The sequence below is a fragment of the Trachurus japonicus genome, chromosome 3, assembly GCF_045865225.1.
Source record: "Trachurus japonicus isolate A0001 chromosome 3, Traja_1.0".
Taxonomy (NCBI): Eukaryota; Metazoa; Chordata; class Actinopteri; order Carangiformes; family Carangidae; genus Trachurus; species Trachurus japonicus.
In genome coordinates this window covers 38,544,352-38,559,842 of record NC_140909.1, presented here as the reverse complement: position 1 = coordinate 38,559,842, position 15,491 = coordinate 38,544,352, and the positions used below count along the sequence as shown (strand labels likewise).

At 42.1% G+C, this 15,491-nt stretch overlaps 1 protein-coding gene across 1 annotated transcript in view; it reads right to left on the bottom strand.

The window, feature by feature from the left end:
- Positions 1-15,491, bottom strand: part of tmc3 (transmembrane channel like 3) — a 77,883-nt gene that overhangs the window by 35,852 nt on the left and 26,540 nt on the right. Inside the window, exons 3-5 of the mRNA XM_085772511.1 lie at positions 13,292-13,367; positions 5,397-5,478; positions 2,894-3,000 (exon numbers count right to left, since the gene is read on the bottom strand). Coding sequence (XP_085628637.1) covers positions 2,894-3,000; positions 5,397-5,478; positions 13,292-13,367 — 265 coding nt within the window. The remainder of the gene's footprint in view (positions 1-2,893; positions 3,001-5,396; positions 5,479-13,291; positions 13,368-15,491) is intronic.

The following is a 15,491-nucleotide window of genomic DNA, read 5'->3' as shown; positions in this document are numbered from 1 at the left end:
TCTCACTGTTCTCAGGTCAAATATTTATATGCGATTAAAATGCGATTAATTGCGATTAATTAATTACAAAGCCTCTAATTAATTTGATTAATTTTTTTAATCGAGTCCCGGCCCTAATAAAAATGCAACACAAAGTGCTTTACAGTGTTAAAAGACCCGACCCCCCCCCCACACACACACACAGACGCATGCATACACATGCACACACACATGATATGGGTATAAGGCTGGGCACTGACAATCTGGGTGAGGAAAGCTTCGTTGGGGAGCCATCCACGCCGGGAAGTCATGCAGATCGATGCCAAATGTGGGGGCACCACCACAGGAACCACCCAACCAGGACAGACAGAGGACCCCGCACCACGGCTGTGAAGATGGCCGTGATGCGGTGCCACCCCATCCATCCAGGCCAGGACAGCCCCCCAGGTGGCACCCCCACAGGTGGATCAAGCTGCTCCCAGCGTGGAGGGCCCCCCGTGAGGAAAACACTGGAGCTAGACTTTAAAGAAAAGATGATAAAATCAACATTAAAAAGATTAAGAATAAAGAGGCTAAAAGAAAAAACCTAAGATACAATACATAAAACTATATCCTAAAAGTTACTAAAAAATGTTCTAAAGTCTGAATAAAACCATAAATAACTAGTTAAAAAGGAAGATAAGAAGAAATAAGTTAAAAGCCAAGTTAAAAAGGTGTGTCTTGAGCCTGCTTTTAAAAACATCAACAGTCTCTGCGGCCCTGAGGCTCTCTGGCAGGCCATTCCACAAACGTGGGCCGTAGTAATAAAAGGAGGCCTCACCATGGGTTTTTGTTCGGACACTTGGGATGACTAAAAGGCTGGAGCCGGAGTACCTCAGGGTCCGCGAGGGTTGGTAATGTAAAAGAAAATCAGATAAATAAGAAAGAACTACAACTACACAGTGTATATACTGTATGTACTGTAGCTATCACTACTATTATATTCTGTACAGAATGTTTCACTCTACTTTCACAAATACATCTATTTAGATATTAGACAAATACCAACAGTTTATTTATACAGATTCAACCACTTCTTGTTTATATTGTCATATGCTACTGCTGGAATGTGCATATTTCTTTCTCATGTTTCTTATTGATTTTTTCTTCTTTTATATTTTCTTATAAATATTGATTTCTTTTTTGTATTATTATTATTATTATCTGTGCTCCATATTTTTTCGCTGTTGTTGGCTGCTTAGCTGCAACCCACCATGGGACAAACAAAGGATTATCTTATCTCATCTTATCTACTGATTCCTGTCTAACATTACAATTAGCATTAAGTGGTGCTTAGCTGCTACTTGAACCTGTATAGAACCTGTATAACAGTGATGTAATGAAAACAGCTCAAATGATAACCAGATTCTTCACTGTTTGCTGCTTTAGTCTTTTTCAAATTGAATCCACACCTCTATTCATGCTCTTCCCAGACCTGACTCCACCTCTCTGTCTTATACATGTTATAAATGCCCTTATTGCAATGTGTATAATACATTGAATAAATGAATGAATAAAACAATGTTTGACGAGTAAAGCAATGTAGAAACAAAGTGAAAGAAAGTGATAGAAAATGATTCATATTTGGAGTGAACTGAGTGACCCTCTGCCTCTGTTTCATTCCTCATGGAATTGGTCCCATGAACCAGACACAGCATCCATGATCTTTGATATTGGATGCCATTACTCAGTCAGCAGAGGTGAGACAAAGGTTGGATGCATGGAAGGAGACAGTGGAAGGTTAGTCCCACCGTGATGAAGGGAGAGAGAGAGATGGGAATGATATGTCATGTCTGGGGAAATTGCCTGTGTCTGCATGTCAGTGACAAACATAAATCCAACAACATCCTCCTCTGTCTTTTCTTCTTGGCTACATGTTGTACTGTAACTGACTGAGCTGAAGTAGCTGTAGTGAAGTGACTGTAAAGGAGTCTGGACTTAATGTAAGCATTGTTTATGTAAATGTGAATGTTAAAGCCCCAGTATGTAACTTATTTGGCTTTTTATTAGCAAAAATCAAATATTGCTTTCATACATATGTATTTCACTATAGTCGAATCACAACCGCATACAAATGAAAGCTTTCTCGTACCTTAGAATGAGCTGTTACAAGTCGTTACAAATACATAAGTGGCAGCGTGACCGTAGGTAACCACAGAAACTCAGCGGAGCTGTCGGCTCGGGGAGAAAGTTTTCCAGGTAGCGCCTGTTAAAACTGTCACCACTGTGTAGTGTGAGGAAGGACGGAGGCACTGATGTTGCATTCAGGTGCAGTCAGGCAGACGGCCGTCGGCAAACCAACCGGATGTCATTTTACTCGACGAGAGAAAGATGGTAAAATGTGGGTCAGGTAAACAATACCACATCACCATGACAACATATTGTCACGCCTGTATTGTTTTGCCTCGTGCTGGCCGACCACTTGTTTACATAGACGCTTGTTTATCCTGTTACATGCAGCGTCTGTTGTCTGTCTGGCGTCTGCCCGATTTCACGTGAATGCAACATCAAGAATACGTTCTGCTATGCAACCGCACCGCTAGATCGGGGGAATTCCTACATATTATACCTTTAATGTAAATGTTTTACAGGTTGGAAATAAAAATTGAAATTCATCATTTAAGATTGTTAAAGAAGAAAGTCAGCCAGTTGTAATTGAATCTGAGCAGTGTATGTGACTGATAACAATCTGTCCCCACACACACACACACACACACACACACACACACACACACACACACACACACACACACACATGCATACCATACTGTACATGTATTTTCATCTCATAGAGATATATTCAGTTCACCTCCCACTTTCTGAATTCACTGTATATGAACATTAGTGTAATATGAAGAGTGAGTGACTTGCTGACCTCTGGCAGGACAATGAAGGCTCCGGTCATGATAGTGAGGACGATGTTGATCCCAAACAACCAGCGCAGGAAGATGAAGTAGGAAGCCACGCCTGACCCAAAGTGACCTCGAACACAGAGAGAAAAATATCACAACTAATACTGACTAATATCAATTCTATCTTCTATATTCATTTAATCCTTACAGGCATTTGAGTTGTCATAATAGCTAGTTTATAACTTTGTAAGTTCCAGCCAAAAGTGTGTTTTGTGAAGTCACAGTGACATTTGCCAACCAGATGTGTATCAGTTCATCATCGAGTCCAACAGAAAGATCTGATGTAAAAAGCTTGATATTTATTTATTTTGATTTTTAACCAGAACAAAGAGATCAGATCATATTCCCCCAGTTCTTAAGACCTTACACTGGCTCCCAGTCAGCTACAGAACAGATTTTAATGTTCTACTACTGGTCTACAAATCACTGAATGGTCTAGGTCCAGAATACATGAATGACATGTTAGAGTATAAACCCAGTAGAGCTCTGAGATCTACTGACTCAGGTCAGATAGTGGAGCTCAGTGTTCAAACCAGACATGGTGAAGCAGCATTTAGCTGTTATGCTGCACACAACTGGAACAAACTACCAGCAGAACTGAAATCAGCCCCAACTGTAAACTCTTTTAAATCCAGGTTTAAAACAAAATATGCTTATAGCTGAGCTCTTTTTAAGAACTTTAAACTTGATCTATTTTCTTTTATTCTACTTTTTTATTCTTCTTTGGTAAAAAAAATGTTTGTTTTTATGCTGTTTTATGCTGTTCTTTTCAAATGTTTTGTCTTTATCTTTAAAACATATTGAGTTGCCTTGGTATGAAATGCGCTATATAAATAAAGATGCCTTGCCTTGACATTTATCGCCCGAAAAACTTTGTAATCTATAACTTAGATAATATATCACGAAGCTCAGTGATGACAGTTGCAGGGCTTGTTAACGTTGCTCGGTGTGGCAGCACTGCACAAAGTAAATCTAAGGGCCCTACTTTCCTGGCGCAACTCAGGGGGGCGCAGCGAGGCGAGCCCTGACGCAGCTGGCGCAGTGGCATTTTCCTCCAGTGCAACAAGGTGCGCAGCGGATTCGGTAAATTGGCAGACTGCTGTGCGCTGAGATGGGAGTGGTCGCGCAGCAGGGGGAGGTGTCGACAGATTCGCCGTGGCGCAGTGACAATTTGTTGCAGATAGACCGCGCGGAGAGTGCGCCGAAAGCTCGCCAGCTCCAACCTGGTCTAATCTCAGCGCAAGGCGAAGCGCAGCCAGCGCAGTGGCAATTTGACTGCCCAGCACGCAGTGCGTACACGTCACCAAGACCCCACAGGCAGGTTTCCACACTTCCAGGCACATTTAAATGCAATTATTAATAATAATAATAATAATAATCATCACAATAACCCCTATGTACTGTATCTGAATCAGCACATACACCTATATCTATATAGATTGTCCCGTCACACTGATGGCAGATCGAAGGCTTGCGTAATGGAAACTCAGCCTGACTGAATTAACACAGATGAAACCAGGGAGGGACTGAGACAGCCGTGGATGTCCCAAGAGCAGGTGTTGACACTACACACTGTGCCGTTGCAGATTATCAGCTATTTATTTATTTATTTACTTAATTGATTTATTAGGGGCCAGCGCCGCATCGTCACGCGACCATAACAAATAAAACTGAAAACAAATAAACTATCATCTCTCACAGCAAACCACAATCAGCCTCGGCATCATAGTGAGCAGATATTCACATCTCCCATCTCAGGTAAATTCTAAAGAAAAAAGAAAAAGAGAGACTTCCGTTACGCACAGCTGTTTGTTATGTTGTGATCTGTGCACACGTGTTTAAATATAGGTTACTAAATATGAGTGTCTTTATTAATGGAAAAGGGGTGTGTGTGTTTTGTTTTTTGTTTTTTTTTACTGGGCAACAGCTCTCAATCTGTCAGAGCAAACATCATAACCTCCTCCCTCCCAGACTACTTTTGCATCATCAGCCCGTGAGGTCTGTTCGCGCGACCGGACACTGCCAGCTTGGACCGGACCAGAACATCAGTTTCCTCCCGTCTCACTTGCTGTGAGAGATGATAGTTTATTTGTTTTCAGTTTTATTTGTTATGGTCGCGTGACGATGCGGCTCAATAAATCAATAAGTAAATACATAAATATAGCAGATAATCGTGAGGAGCTCATTTGACTGGTGAAGATCTGACTCGGCTGTGTCAAACCCACTCCACGCCTTCTCTCCTCCCTCTATGCCATTTGCGCCGGTGGGAGGGAAGTAGGCGGGATGCGCTCCGCTGCGTTTCGAAGGAAAATCGCAATCTGCTCCTGACCACTCCCCGTTGGCGAAGCGAAGGCGAGGCGCAGGCCTGATCCGCTGCACCTGCGCTAGTTTACGAAAGTAGAGCCCCAAGTGTTTTATCAGTGACAGCTTATTTTAATTACCTCTGTGAAAAAAAACACAACTCACTTTCGATCTTCTTGATCCTCACTTCCCAGGGGATGAACAGAACCACGATGTTGTAAAGCACACGGGAAAGTTTCTTCAGCAGCTACAAGAGGAACAATGGAATGGGATTAAAGAGGAGACACTCACACTGATTCTGTCCTTTATTATAATCTCACTCTCAGAAATAAAGAAAATGTTTTTATCCCAAAATGCAGAATTATCCTTTAAAAACAGTCTTATTCCTGTTTTCAGTCATTATTTATATTTGTACACACCACTGAAATTAGCATTATTAAAAGGTGTAGATGTAACTGCATCCTGTTGCAGATAAATACTGCAGCTGTTACAAACTGGTGGCTATTGTGTAGTCTCTAAATTATTAATATATTAAAATATAATATAATATTTGTTTTGTTTTGTTTTGTTTTTCTAAGCATAGTGAAGTAGTATTTATCCCCCTGCTTCCTCTAAAACCAGTCACAGCAGACTTCCCCCATTAAAGTAACATTGCGGAGTTTTTCGGCCTAATGTTTCCAGACTCATTGCAGTGATAGAAAAATGGTTAATAGGATGAATGGTGCTGCCGCCGCAGCCTGCGCGGGGTCGAGTCGGCTGAAACTGCACTATGTAACTTCCCTGCACGGGTACGAAACACCGCCCCCCCTCCTCCCCCACTCCCCTCTGCGTCGGAGAGAGACGTGGTGGGTAAAAGCGAAACTTACGGTTCTCCTCCGGTCGTCGTCGCCGCCGCCGCCACCCCACATACCCCCTCCCCCCCTCCCCCGACCACCCGCCACACAGTCTCCTTGCAAACATGTGGGAAATACTGTCGTTTATTAATGGGAATAGACGCTGGATGCGCTGGCTGATAAGTTTCGTTTTCCCCCCCAGACGATAGCGCTTCTCAACCAGATGGTGGGAGCACTGAGCTGAAACTCCGCAATGTTGCTTTAAACTAAACAGTCTTAATGGTGCAGCTTTACAGTCCATAGGACAAAGTGAAAGCAGCTCCTCCTGTCACTGGGGACAGTTCAGAGCCTATAAGCCATGTGGGTAAATGAGGCAGTACGTTATAGAGGCGGTTAATACAATAGATGCAGCTTCTGCCTTTTCCCTCGTACCTGTCTTTGTCAAGTAAATGTAGATCACTGGTTTTAGTGAACAACCAGAGTCTGGTTTCACTAAGTCTGGTTTTGACTTAGAGATCAGAGATATTCAAACTTCAGATAGACTGAGTCTGAATTCATCTATTGCACAAGATGAGTTATTGACTGTCATTTTTGTTATAGCCTACAAAGAATTCTGGGTAAATTGTGACTTTACTGCATCCAAGCGCTTTTGGAGGAATCTAGTTACTAAAGTGAAATTATAAAAATGATCAGTGGTCTTTAAAAATTCTTCAAATTCTCTTGTCTTGGCTGTCTAGTGAGTAAGTAAACTTTATTCTATAGCACTTTTTTCCAGATAAAATCACAAAGTGCTTTACAATAAAAGTGCAGAGTGGCATAATAGGGCAATGAAAATAACACAACATAAATACAACAAAAAAGAGAGGTAAAAACATAGCTACCATTAAAACAACATTACCAAGCCATCAACTAAAAGCTTGTCTAAATAACAGTTTTAACAGCTGGTTTTTTTTAGGAGTTTTTTGTAGGAACTTTACCCGACGCACTTTAAAAACACTTTATGACAGATACTGCCTGTTGACGCACTTTAATGAATCTCAAATTGTACTTCACAACAACTATGGTAAGATAAATGCACTTTAATTTTTTACCATCCTCCTGATTAATGCAACCATTATGTGATGTACTGCACTATGTTATGCACTATATTTGTTTTGTCTCTGTCTAAATGTAATTTTATTTGTTTGTGGACCATGGGACTACGGATGGAAATGAGCTCTCTAGCTAAATCCGTCATATAATCAAATAATTGTTTTTGTATGTTCATGAATATGCGGAGTCCCATTTCAAATAAACTAATAAATGAAATGAAAAAAAAATGTTAACATGGCCTGGGTGTAAGGTGTCTAATGTTTTTGTCTTAAAATTAGGGTTTTAGTTAAAGTTCTTTTTTTTATTACATTCTGTATTAAAACTGTTTAACAGAATAATCTTGTTGCTGTTATCTACAGACATCGTGACTGAAGCTTTTCACACCTTATGATGTGAGTGAGACGATGATTATCAATCAAAATAATCTGGACCAATGATTCCCATTTTCAATTAACTGGGAGCCAAACAGCAGAATTAATACATCATCATCATCATCACGCTGCTTGATTAAAGTCAATTTATTCTAATGGTGCATGAGCAGCCTGAACATTTTAATTAAACTGAGCTATAACAACAGGCTATAAATCCACTCATGCTGCTGTGCTGTGGCTGCACAGCTCTCTCTCTCTCTCTCTCTGTACATGTGTGTGTGTGTGTGTGTGTGTGTGTGTGTGTGTGTGTGTGTGTGTGTGTGTGTGTGTAACACAGGATCGGTAGGTGTGTGCTGGACTTATACAGGAGGAGGAAGCTTTGTTGGAATCAGAACTCAGCAGCCTGGACAAAATATATCCACCATGTTTTATTATTCTGGCCCTGATGGTGTTACTGCAGTGCAGCGAGCTCCTCTCAGCATACAGTCAGACTGATTCATTAGAGTTCTAGCTGTACAGTACCAGCACATATTTCACTGATGGGATCTCAGGTCAGCTGCAGCAGTCTTTGTTATTTCACTTCCTTTCTGCAGCAGCATTGTTACAAACACAATTCTCTGCTCGTCCGTCCTCACACTGTTGCATATAAAAACACATATACAATCTATGTCTGTTGCTGCTGGAGACTCGGGAGACATGAGTTCATGTGACGTTGTGTCACGATCACCCTCTGACAGGACACAACCATCAGCTCAATAGATCTACAAAATCCGAATGCAAGAAATATTCTAAAGTTGCAAGAATGAGGAAGTTACCCACTGATTCGCTTCTATCAGTTTAACCCTCCTGTTGTCCTCCTGGGTCAAGGAAGGAAGGACAAAGGGAAAGAAGGAAGAAAGGTAGGAAGGAAGGCAGGAAGGATGAAGGGAAAGAAGGAAGGAAGGACAAAGGGAAAGAAGGAAGGGAAAATGAAGGAAATATAGATGGAGAGAGGGAACAGATTGGGTCAAAAAGGAAGGAAGAATTAAGGACGAAGGGAAGGAAGGAAGGATTGTGGAAAGAAGGAAGGGAAAAAGGAAGGAAAGAAAGATGGAGGGAGGGAACAAGGAAGGAAGAAGGGAAAGAAGGGAGGAAAGAAGGAAGGGAAAAAAGAAGGAAATAAAGATGGAGGGAAGGAACAGATCTGATCAGTTGGGTCAAAAGAGGACGAGAGGTAGGAAGGAAGGAAGGAAGGAAGGAAGGAAGGGATTGTGGAAAGAAGGAAGGGAGAAAGGAAGGAAGGAAAGAAGGAAGGATGTAGGAAGGGAACAGAATGGGGGAGTGGTTTCAATGGTTATGATTTTTTTATTGACTTTTTAATAAGAAGGCATTGGCCATCATTGAGTTGTTTGTGTTTTCCTTTTGTTGTTTAGGATATTCATAAGTAAATTGGCATCTTGGCCGTCTATTTATAATTTCAGAATGAATTGATTAAGAGGCAGGAAAAATAAGTTTTCTTCATACTGATCCTTGCATGGAAATGGAATGTGCAAATTACAAACAAATCATTATTTTGTCCATGTATAAATTGAAAATGTCTATGGATGAAACAAAATAAAAATTAAATGAAAATGATATGAAATGGTTCCACTCCATTAACACTGGAAGTCAGTCCAGTTGAAAAACATGGAAGTCGGAAAAATCGACGACTAATGAAACAAAAATGAAAATACAATGATTTCATACTTGTAGTTGTGTGATTTTCAATGCGAATAATATGTAAAAAAAAAAAAAAAAATTTTTGGCTGACTTTAATGTGAGACAATTACGAGTGTTCACCACTGTTTACCTGGCTATCAGCCATCATGAATTCTAATGTCAGGGCTGGTGGGATTTCAGATCCGACTTCAGAAACGCCCCATGAAGTTGGATCTGAAGTAGACTCGGGGCTCGGAAATTCCGACTACTCCGAGTTCAACTGGAATGCACCATGACTCACCACTTGGTCACTGTTCCTAGTTTCTCTTTGGTAGTTCTGACCTTAAAGCTTTTGAAATGTCCACAATGGTGAACAAAACCTCATTGCCTCTCCTCTTCTGTCACGACCCAATTCATAGAAGTAAGGTAGAACCCTCCACCGGTAATTCAGACACTACTGTCCTCATGTTTAAAACAATGAGATCACAAACTGCACAATGTCCAGCTTTGGCTCTTAGTTCAGATTTAATGTGAGCAGGTTTACGACACTAATGACAGATGAGGTCTCCTTGGAATGGAGAGGTTTGTGGTCACTAATAGACACCAAACACAGCTATTGTCCTCAGAGCTGTTTCTCAAATTCCCCTGTCCTTTTATCCTGACTACTGAACTCATCACACCATGAATCCTTGTGAATGAGGACATCGTTTAAAACAGCTCAGGCTGCTGATAACACCCGGGTAGGTCTGCATGACCTTGAGCAGGCCGTGTTTAAACTGTTCCAACAGCAGCAGCTAATGTCCAAAGTCCAAATGAGCCTGTCCCTGCTCTACAGGCTCTGGTCTTTATCCTTTCAGCACAAACTGTCCAACCAGAGCAGTGCCATCAGTGTGACTGAGTTCATAGTTCCTGGACTGAATGATGGTCACTCATTCTTCTTTTGGACTCTCTCAAAGCATCGCTCAGCCTCCACATGATCAAACCTTGACCTTGATAAAGGGGAACTATGCAAGTCCGGTATCTTCTCTTTTGCTAACCCTTCTCCTGGCCATGTGCATTTGTTCTCAACGAAACCGGCGAGAAAGCCGATGTCTAACATTTTATATCATGTGTATATTTGTGTAGTCTTAAATGTTATAAATGAGAGACTACAGGTTACGGTTTATGTTTGTGTCGCGGTGCTGCAGAGACGAGAGCTGGGTCGGAGGCTCTGATCTTACAAGGTTGGTTTTCAGCCAAGAGACGCTAGGTGGAAGGCAGAGAGCCTCCATTCTCCCTGGAACAACTTACAAGTCATTTATTTAACCATTACAATTTCTCCAAAGCTGTTTCATTAAGGTAAAAATGTAGCATAGTTATGGTAAAAATCCTGCATAGTTCCTCTTTAACATCTATTGGTATAAAACATTTCTCCTGATATCTGCAGTCTAATACAATTTCACCTAACCTCACCAAGGGGTAACCTAATAATTACCATAACCCATCCAACTTGGCTAATCATACACTCGTTACATCAATTTCACAAGAATCCTCTGGCTCAAACTCTAAGGTTGCTTTCACACCTAACCAAGTGGACTCGAGTTCGCTTGGGGGGCTGAAAGTTGCAACATTGTTGCATTATCACTTGGTTCGGTTCCGCGTTCACACTGCAACTTCTGAACCGCACCAAACTTGCGCCCCAAGCGCACCAAACATTCTGAGCGTCAAAAGTCGACGTCACTCCGCTCGCGACTGACAGACCTGCTGGGTAACAGTAAACATGGAGCAGCATGTGAAGTTGGCTGTTTGGGGGATGTTGTTTCTTTTTTTTATGTACCAATTGCACTTGGCTCAGCAAGCCGTGCTGTACGACCACCATGTAAGGCAGCGAAGCAGAGCGCATTTCGCTCTTACTACTGCACTGAGGACGGAGAAACGGTACCAGAGGAAAAGACGGAGACTGATGAGAGATGTCGAGTTGTTGGCGTTGTTGCTACACAGACGGCGGACAAGATATGTAACCTAACAATAAAATAACCTATGCATTACGTATGTGTTTAGCAGTGGCGGCCTTAGACAGCTGGGGGCCGTTTCAATATTTCATATGAGGCCCTGCCCTGTTAAACATCAAATGATTTTCCAGCCATGTGCCCATGTGTCGCTGATGCTTTAAACCCTGAAAGGACGCAGTAAACGCACTATCCATGCATCCCAGGTACGCACAACACATTGAGTGTTAAAATCACTATCAGGGCAAGAAACCAGGACTTAGCAGAAAAAACGAGGACTTTCATCAAAAAGCAAAATCATGTACATTTTCAGACAAACTACAGGCTTTAACAATATTCTGAATTTAAATTGGCAACAAAAGTAATGAGAGCAAAGTGCTCCGCGTTATTTCAGCACCACGGACAAGGAAAGGACGAGACATGTGGACAGACAGACAGACAGACAGACGTACAGGTGCTGGTCCTGTCGGTGCTGCGGTGCTAGAGCAGCAGACAGACAGCTGTCTCCTCCATTAGTAAAATCTGTAAATAAGCTGCGAATAATATCACATTTTAGTTGTGCTCTCGCTGTGTTTTATTTCTCTGTTAAGTTAGGACGTACTCATAGATCGCCTGTTTGGAGGCATTTTAACCCGAGGAAAAAAAGAAAAGAGGAGGAAAGTGATTGACAGACGTCAATCATCAGGTTACGCAAATGGGCGCACGTCAGGAGGAAAGCAGGAAAAACAAAAGGACATTAGAAACGCTAAGAGAAAAGGAATAATACTGGGAGAAGGAAAACGAGGGTCTATTGATAGTTTGCGGGCCGTTTTCAAAGGTAATAGCCTACGTTGTTATTGATATTTCCTGCCGTTATTGTTAATTAGGAGCGATTAGTAGGCTACAGTGTCGCGGTGTGGCATGATACGCGCATCAGTGGTTGTAGAGCGGATCAGGGGTCGAGTGTGTGACCGCACGGTGGACAGAGCTGTTTGTGTGTGTGGTGGATGTAGGCCTGTGTGTGTGTATGATAACGGTTGAAACATAGGTAAGGCCGCCTATGGTGTTTAGTCCGCTGAGCTTTCACACTGCATACGAACCGAACCAGGGTTCACTTGCAAACGGACCGAGACCCCCGTTTTCAAGCGGACCAGAGTTCGTTTGTTTGATCCGCACCAGAGTTCGTATGAGCTTTCACACCTGCCCAAACGAACCGGACTATCCGAGCAAACGAACTCTGGTCCGTTTAAAGCGGACCAAAGGAGGACAGTGTGAATGCGCCCTAGTTTGGAGTTTAGTCACTAGAGCTCTACTGTACGTTTCAGCTTCATCAGGCCTCTGGGCAGTGGGATAATACAAGTTAAAACAGGCTACAAGTAACCAAAGTAACTAATTGTGGTGTAAGGTTAACATTTGAAAAATTACACAAAATTTTAATAGTGGACTACAAACTGTTTTTTTTAACAGCTATGAACTATTGCAAGTGTCATTAACAACAGATTCAGACTGACACTGCCAGTTACAAGCTCACAGACAATCTGTGGAGCAATGTCAACCGAGGTGGGGGGGCAACCGCCATTCAGACATCCCACCAGTCTGACATAGGGCTCTAATTGTCTAAATGGCAACACTTAATTTTCTATCAAATGTCCCATCATATCTGACAATTTTTGCCTCCTATGGTCGGAATTACGGTATTTTTTCCCCAAAAAGATTGCACTGGTTGGGCTTAGGCAATGATGAAAGGAGTTGGTTAAGTTTAGTAAAAAGACCAGGTAGAGGCTAGACAGGCAGACTAGTCTGCGCTCTGTGCGTTATAACGCACAACAATGTGGGTATTCCTCTATCAGCATGTCTTACAGAAGGGAGTCACCTGTTGAGTAACGCACATTTCCTTATATTGAAAGCATTGTCGGAATGGTGGGACGTTCGCATGTCGGAATGGTGAAATGTCTAAATGGTGGGATGTCAGAATGACAGCATGTAACCCCGAGGTGGGTAACATTAACAAGAGATTACAGATTAATTTGCAAGGTTGGTTTTCCCCTAACCCTAACCCTCTCCCTGGAACAACTCATTTAGCCATCACAAAAAGGATGTGAGAGTGAACAGTTACGTACATCAGCTCCTGCAGTCTGGTAGCCTCTGGTTCTGGTCAGTCGGCCCTCGTACTTCAGAACAATTTCCCTGGCCTGCCTGGGAAACAGATACACACAGGTGGAAGCTCACAAAGTGCCTTTACTCACATTTTGTTTTTGAATACTTCCTCTTTACTCACATTTTTATAAACACACCTTTAAAAAAAAAAAAAAATTATGAATGATGGTCATAATGTGATTTGTGGCCCAGTCCTTCAAAAGTAATCAGATTTAATTTTGGGTGGGATCAAATCTTGGAAATGGGTTGTTCAAAACTAAAAACAGATTCTGAGATTCGATTGGATCACCGGACAAAATCACTCATAACACACCCCAGAGCACAGGAAAATCAGACACCACGGCTGTGTTCGAAATCACCCCCTATCACGGATGTAGTGCACTATATAGTGTGTTCGCCATTTTGTAGTGTTGTTCGAATTCTCTGCGATTAATTTCATCCACTATGTAGTGGATGACAAAACACCCACAATGCACCGCGAAATTGAGTGAACAAGCGATGTACACTACTTTCTACTCCCGTATCCCACAATGCAATGCGGTCGTGTTTTGCCAGAGAAGAAGAGGAAGCTAATTAGCATGTGAGGAAGCTAATTAGCATGTTAGCTACAATTTATTTAGGCAATTTACCAAAAAAACTCCTCAGACGTATTTGCCTTCGCTCCGTTTGCCTCGCCCGAGGAGCAGGAGTTTGGCAGCAGCATCCGAACATTAACAGGCAGCATTAAAGCAGATATCAGTGGAATGTTTTTGTTAATATAAGTCCTAAATAGTCCTATTTTCCGTCAGCAATCACTTACATGAAGTATTTCAGCCTAAACACGAGTCTCTCCGTCACTCTGCTCTGCTGTAACCCGAGGAGAAAATTTTCCTTGTGGGATACAAGTGTTATCCAATGAGGAGAGAGAACGGCATGAAGGGCTGTGTGTGCAGCCAAGGGATGCGCGTGAATGTGGTGACGTAGCACGAGGACCAATTGATGCCTGACAAGGGCGGGGGCTGCTAACTCATGGTGTGTTCACGGAAACTCGTACTTTGTGTTTTTCCTTCCTGTGAAGTCATACCAGTTCGATCTGGTACGAGTTCACGGGTCGGAAGTAACGAGTGGCCGTTATAGGGAACTTTCACAGACAACAGGACGGTAAAAACACGAGCTACGGGTTACCTGAGTCGTAGTTGTGACTTGAAGCTGTAACTTACGGTTTCAAAAGCATGTTTGCACACATCAGATAATCGGGCCTTTGCTGGCTTTGAACGTAAGGGGGACATCGGGACAAAAACTGTCCCGATTATCCTGTAGTGTGTACCCCCCTTTAGTTAGGGATATCCCTCCAAGCATCTGTCTTCCCACCACTGGATTAACAAGTTGGATTTGATACATTTAAATTGACTGAGCTGTTACCATAAAGGCTGGCTGTGCTGTGTGTGATATACATTGGCTTTCAACACTATAAAGTTTTTTATTTTTGGCTAATTCTTTGGTTGTGTCACTGTTGCAACTTGCCATATGAATTTTATTGATCAGTAAGTCCTGACCATAACAAAATTACTTACTCTCAAAAAGTATCGAGCTGAGCCGTGCTAGTGGAAATGCGCCATAACAGCCTGCCCTGACCTGGGCTCAAACTACTACAACCTGAAGATGTCTCCAAATTATCAAACATTCAAATTTAGTCAACTCAACGTGGTCTTAGATCTCTTTGCTGCTTCTCTGTACAGTATGTTCATCCCGGTTGCTTGTCATTTTCCAAATCTCTTCCACATACTCTCCTTTGGCATGGGCAGTCAGGATATGACGTTGGCTGGCTTCATAGTTCCTGGTGATTCCACAGATCCCTGCAGAATATGTTCCAGACCCTGAGTTTGACCATCTCATAGCTGTCTCTTCTATCCTTTTGTCTGTGTGGCAGTACGGTGTGTATGTGGCTGTTTGCGCATGCGCAGTTTGTTCCTACATAGTAAAGTTACGTTAAGAGTTAAGAGTACGTTAAAAGTTACGTTATTTATAATCATGGTCTTATTTCATATTAAAGCAATATGTTTTTAATCTTCTGAATTGTATGGAACTACAGATGTACTGTATGACATGAATCACAATGTAAGGGGGGGCTGAACTTGATAAGCTTTGCTTCCTTCAGCCCCTTCTCAAACTTGCACAGTAGCC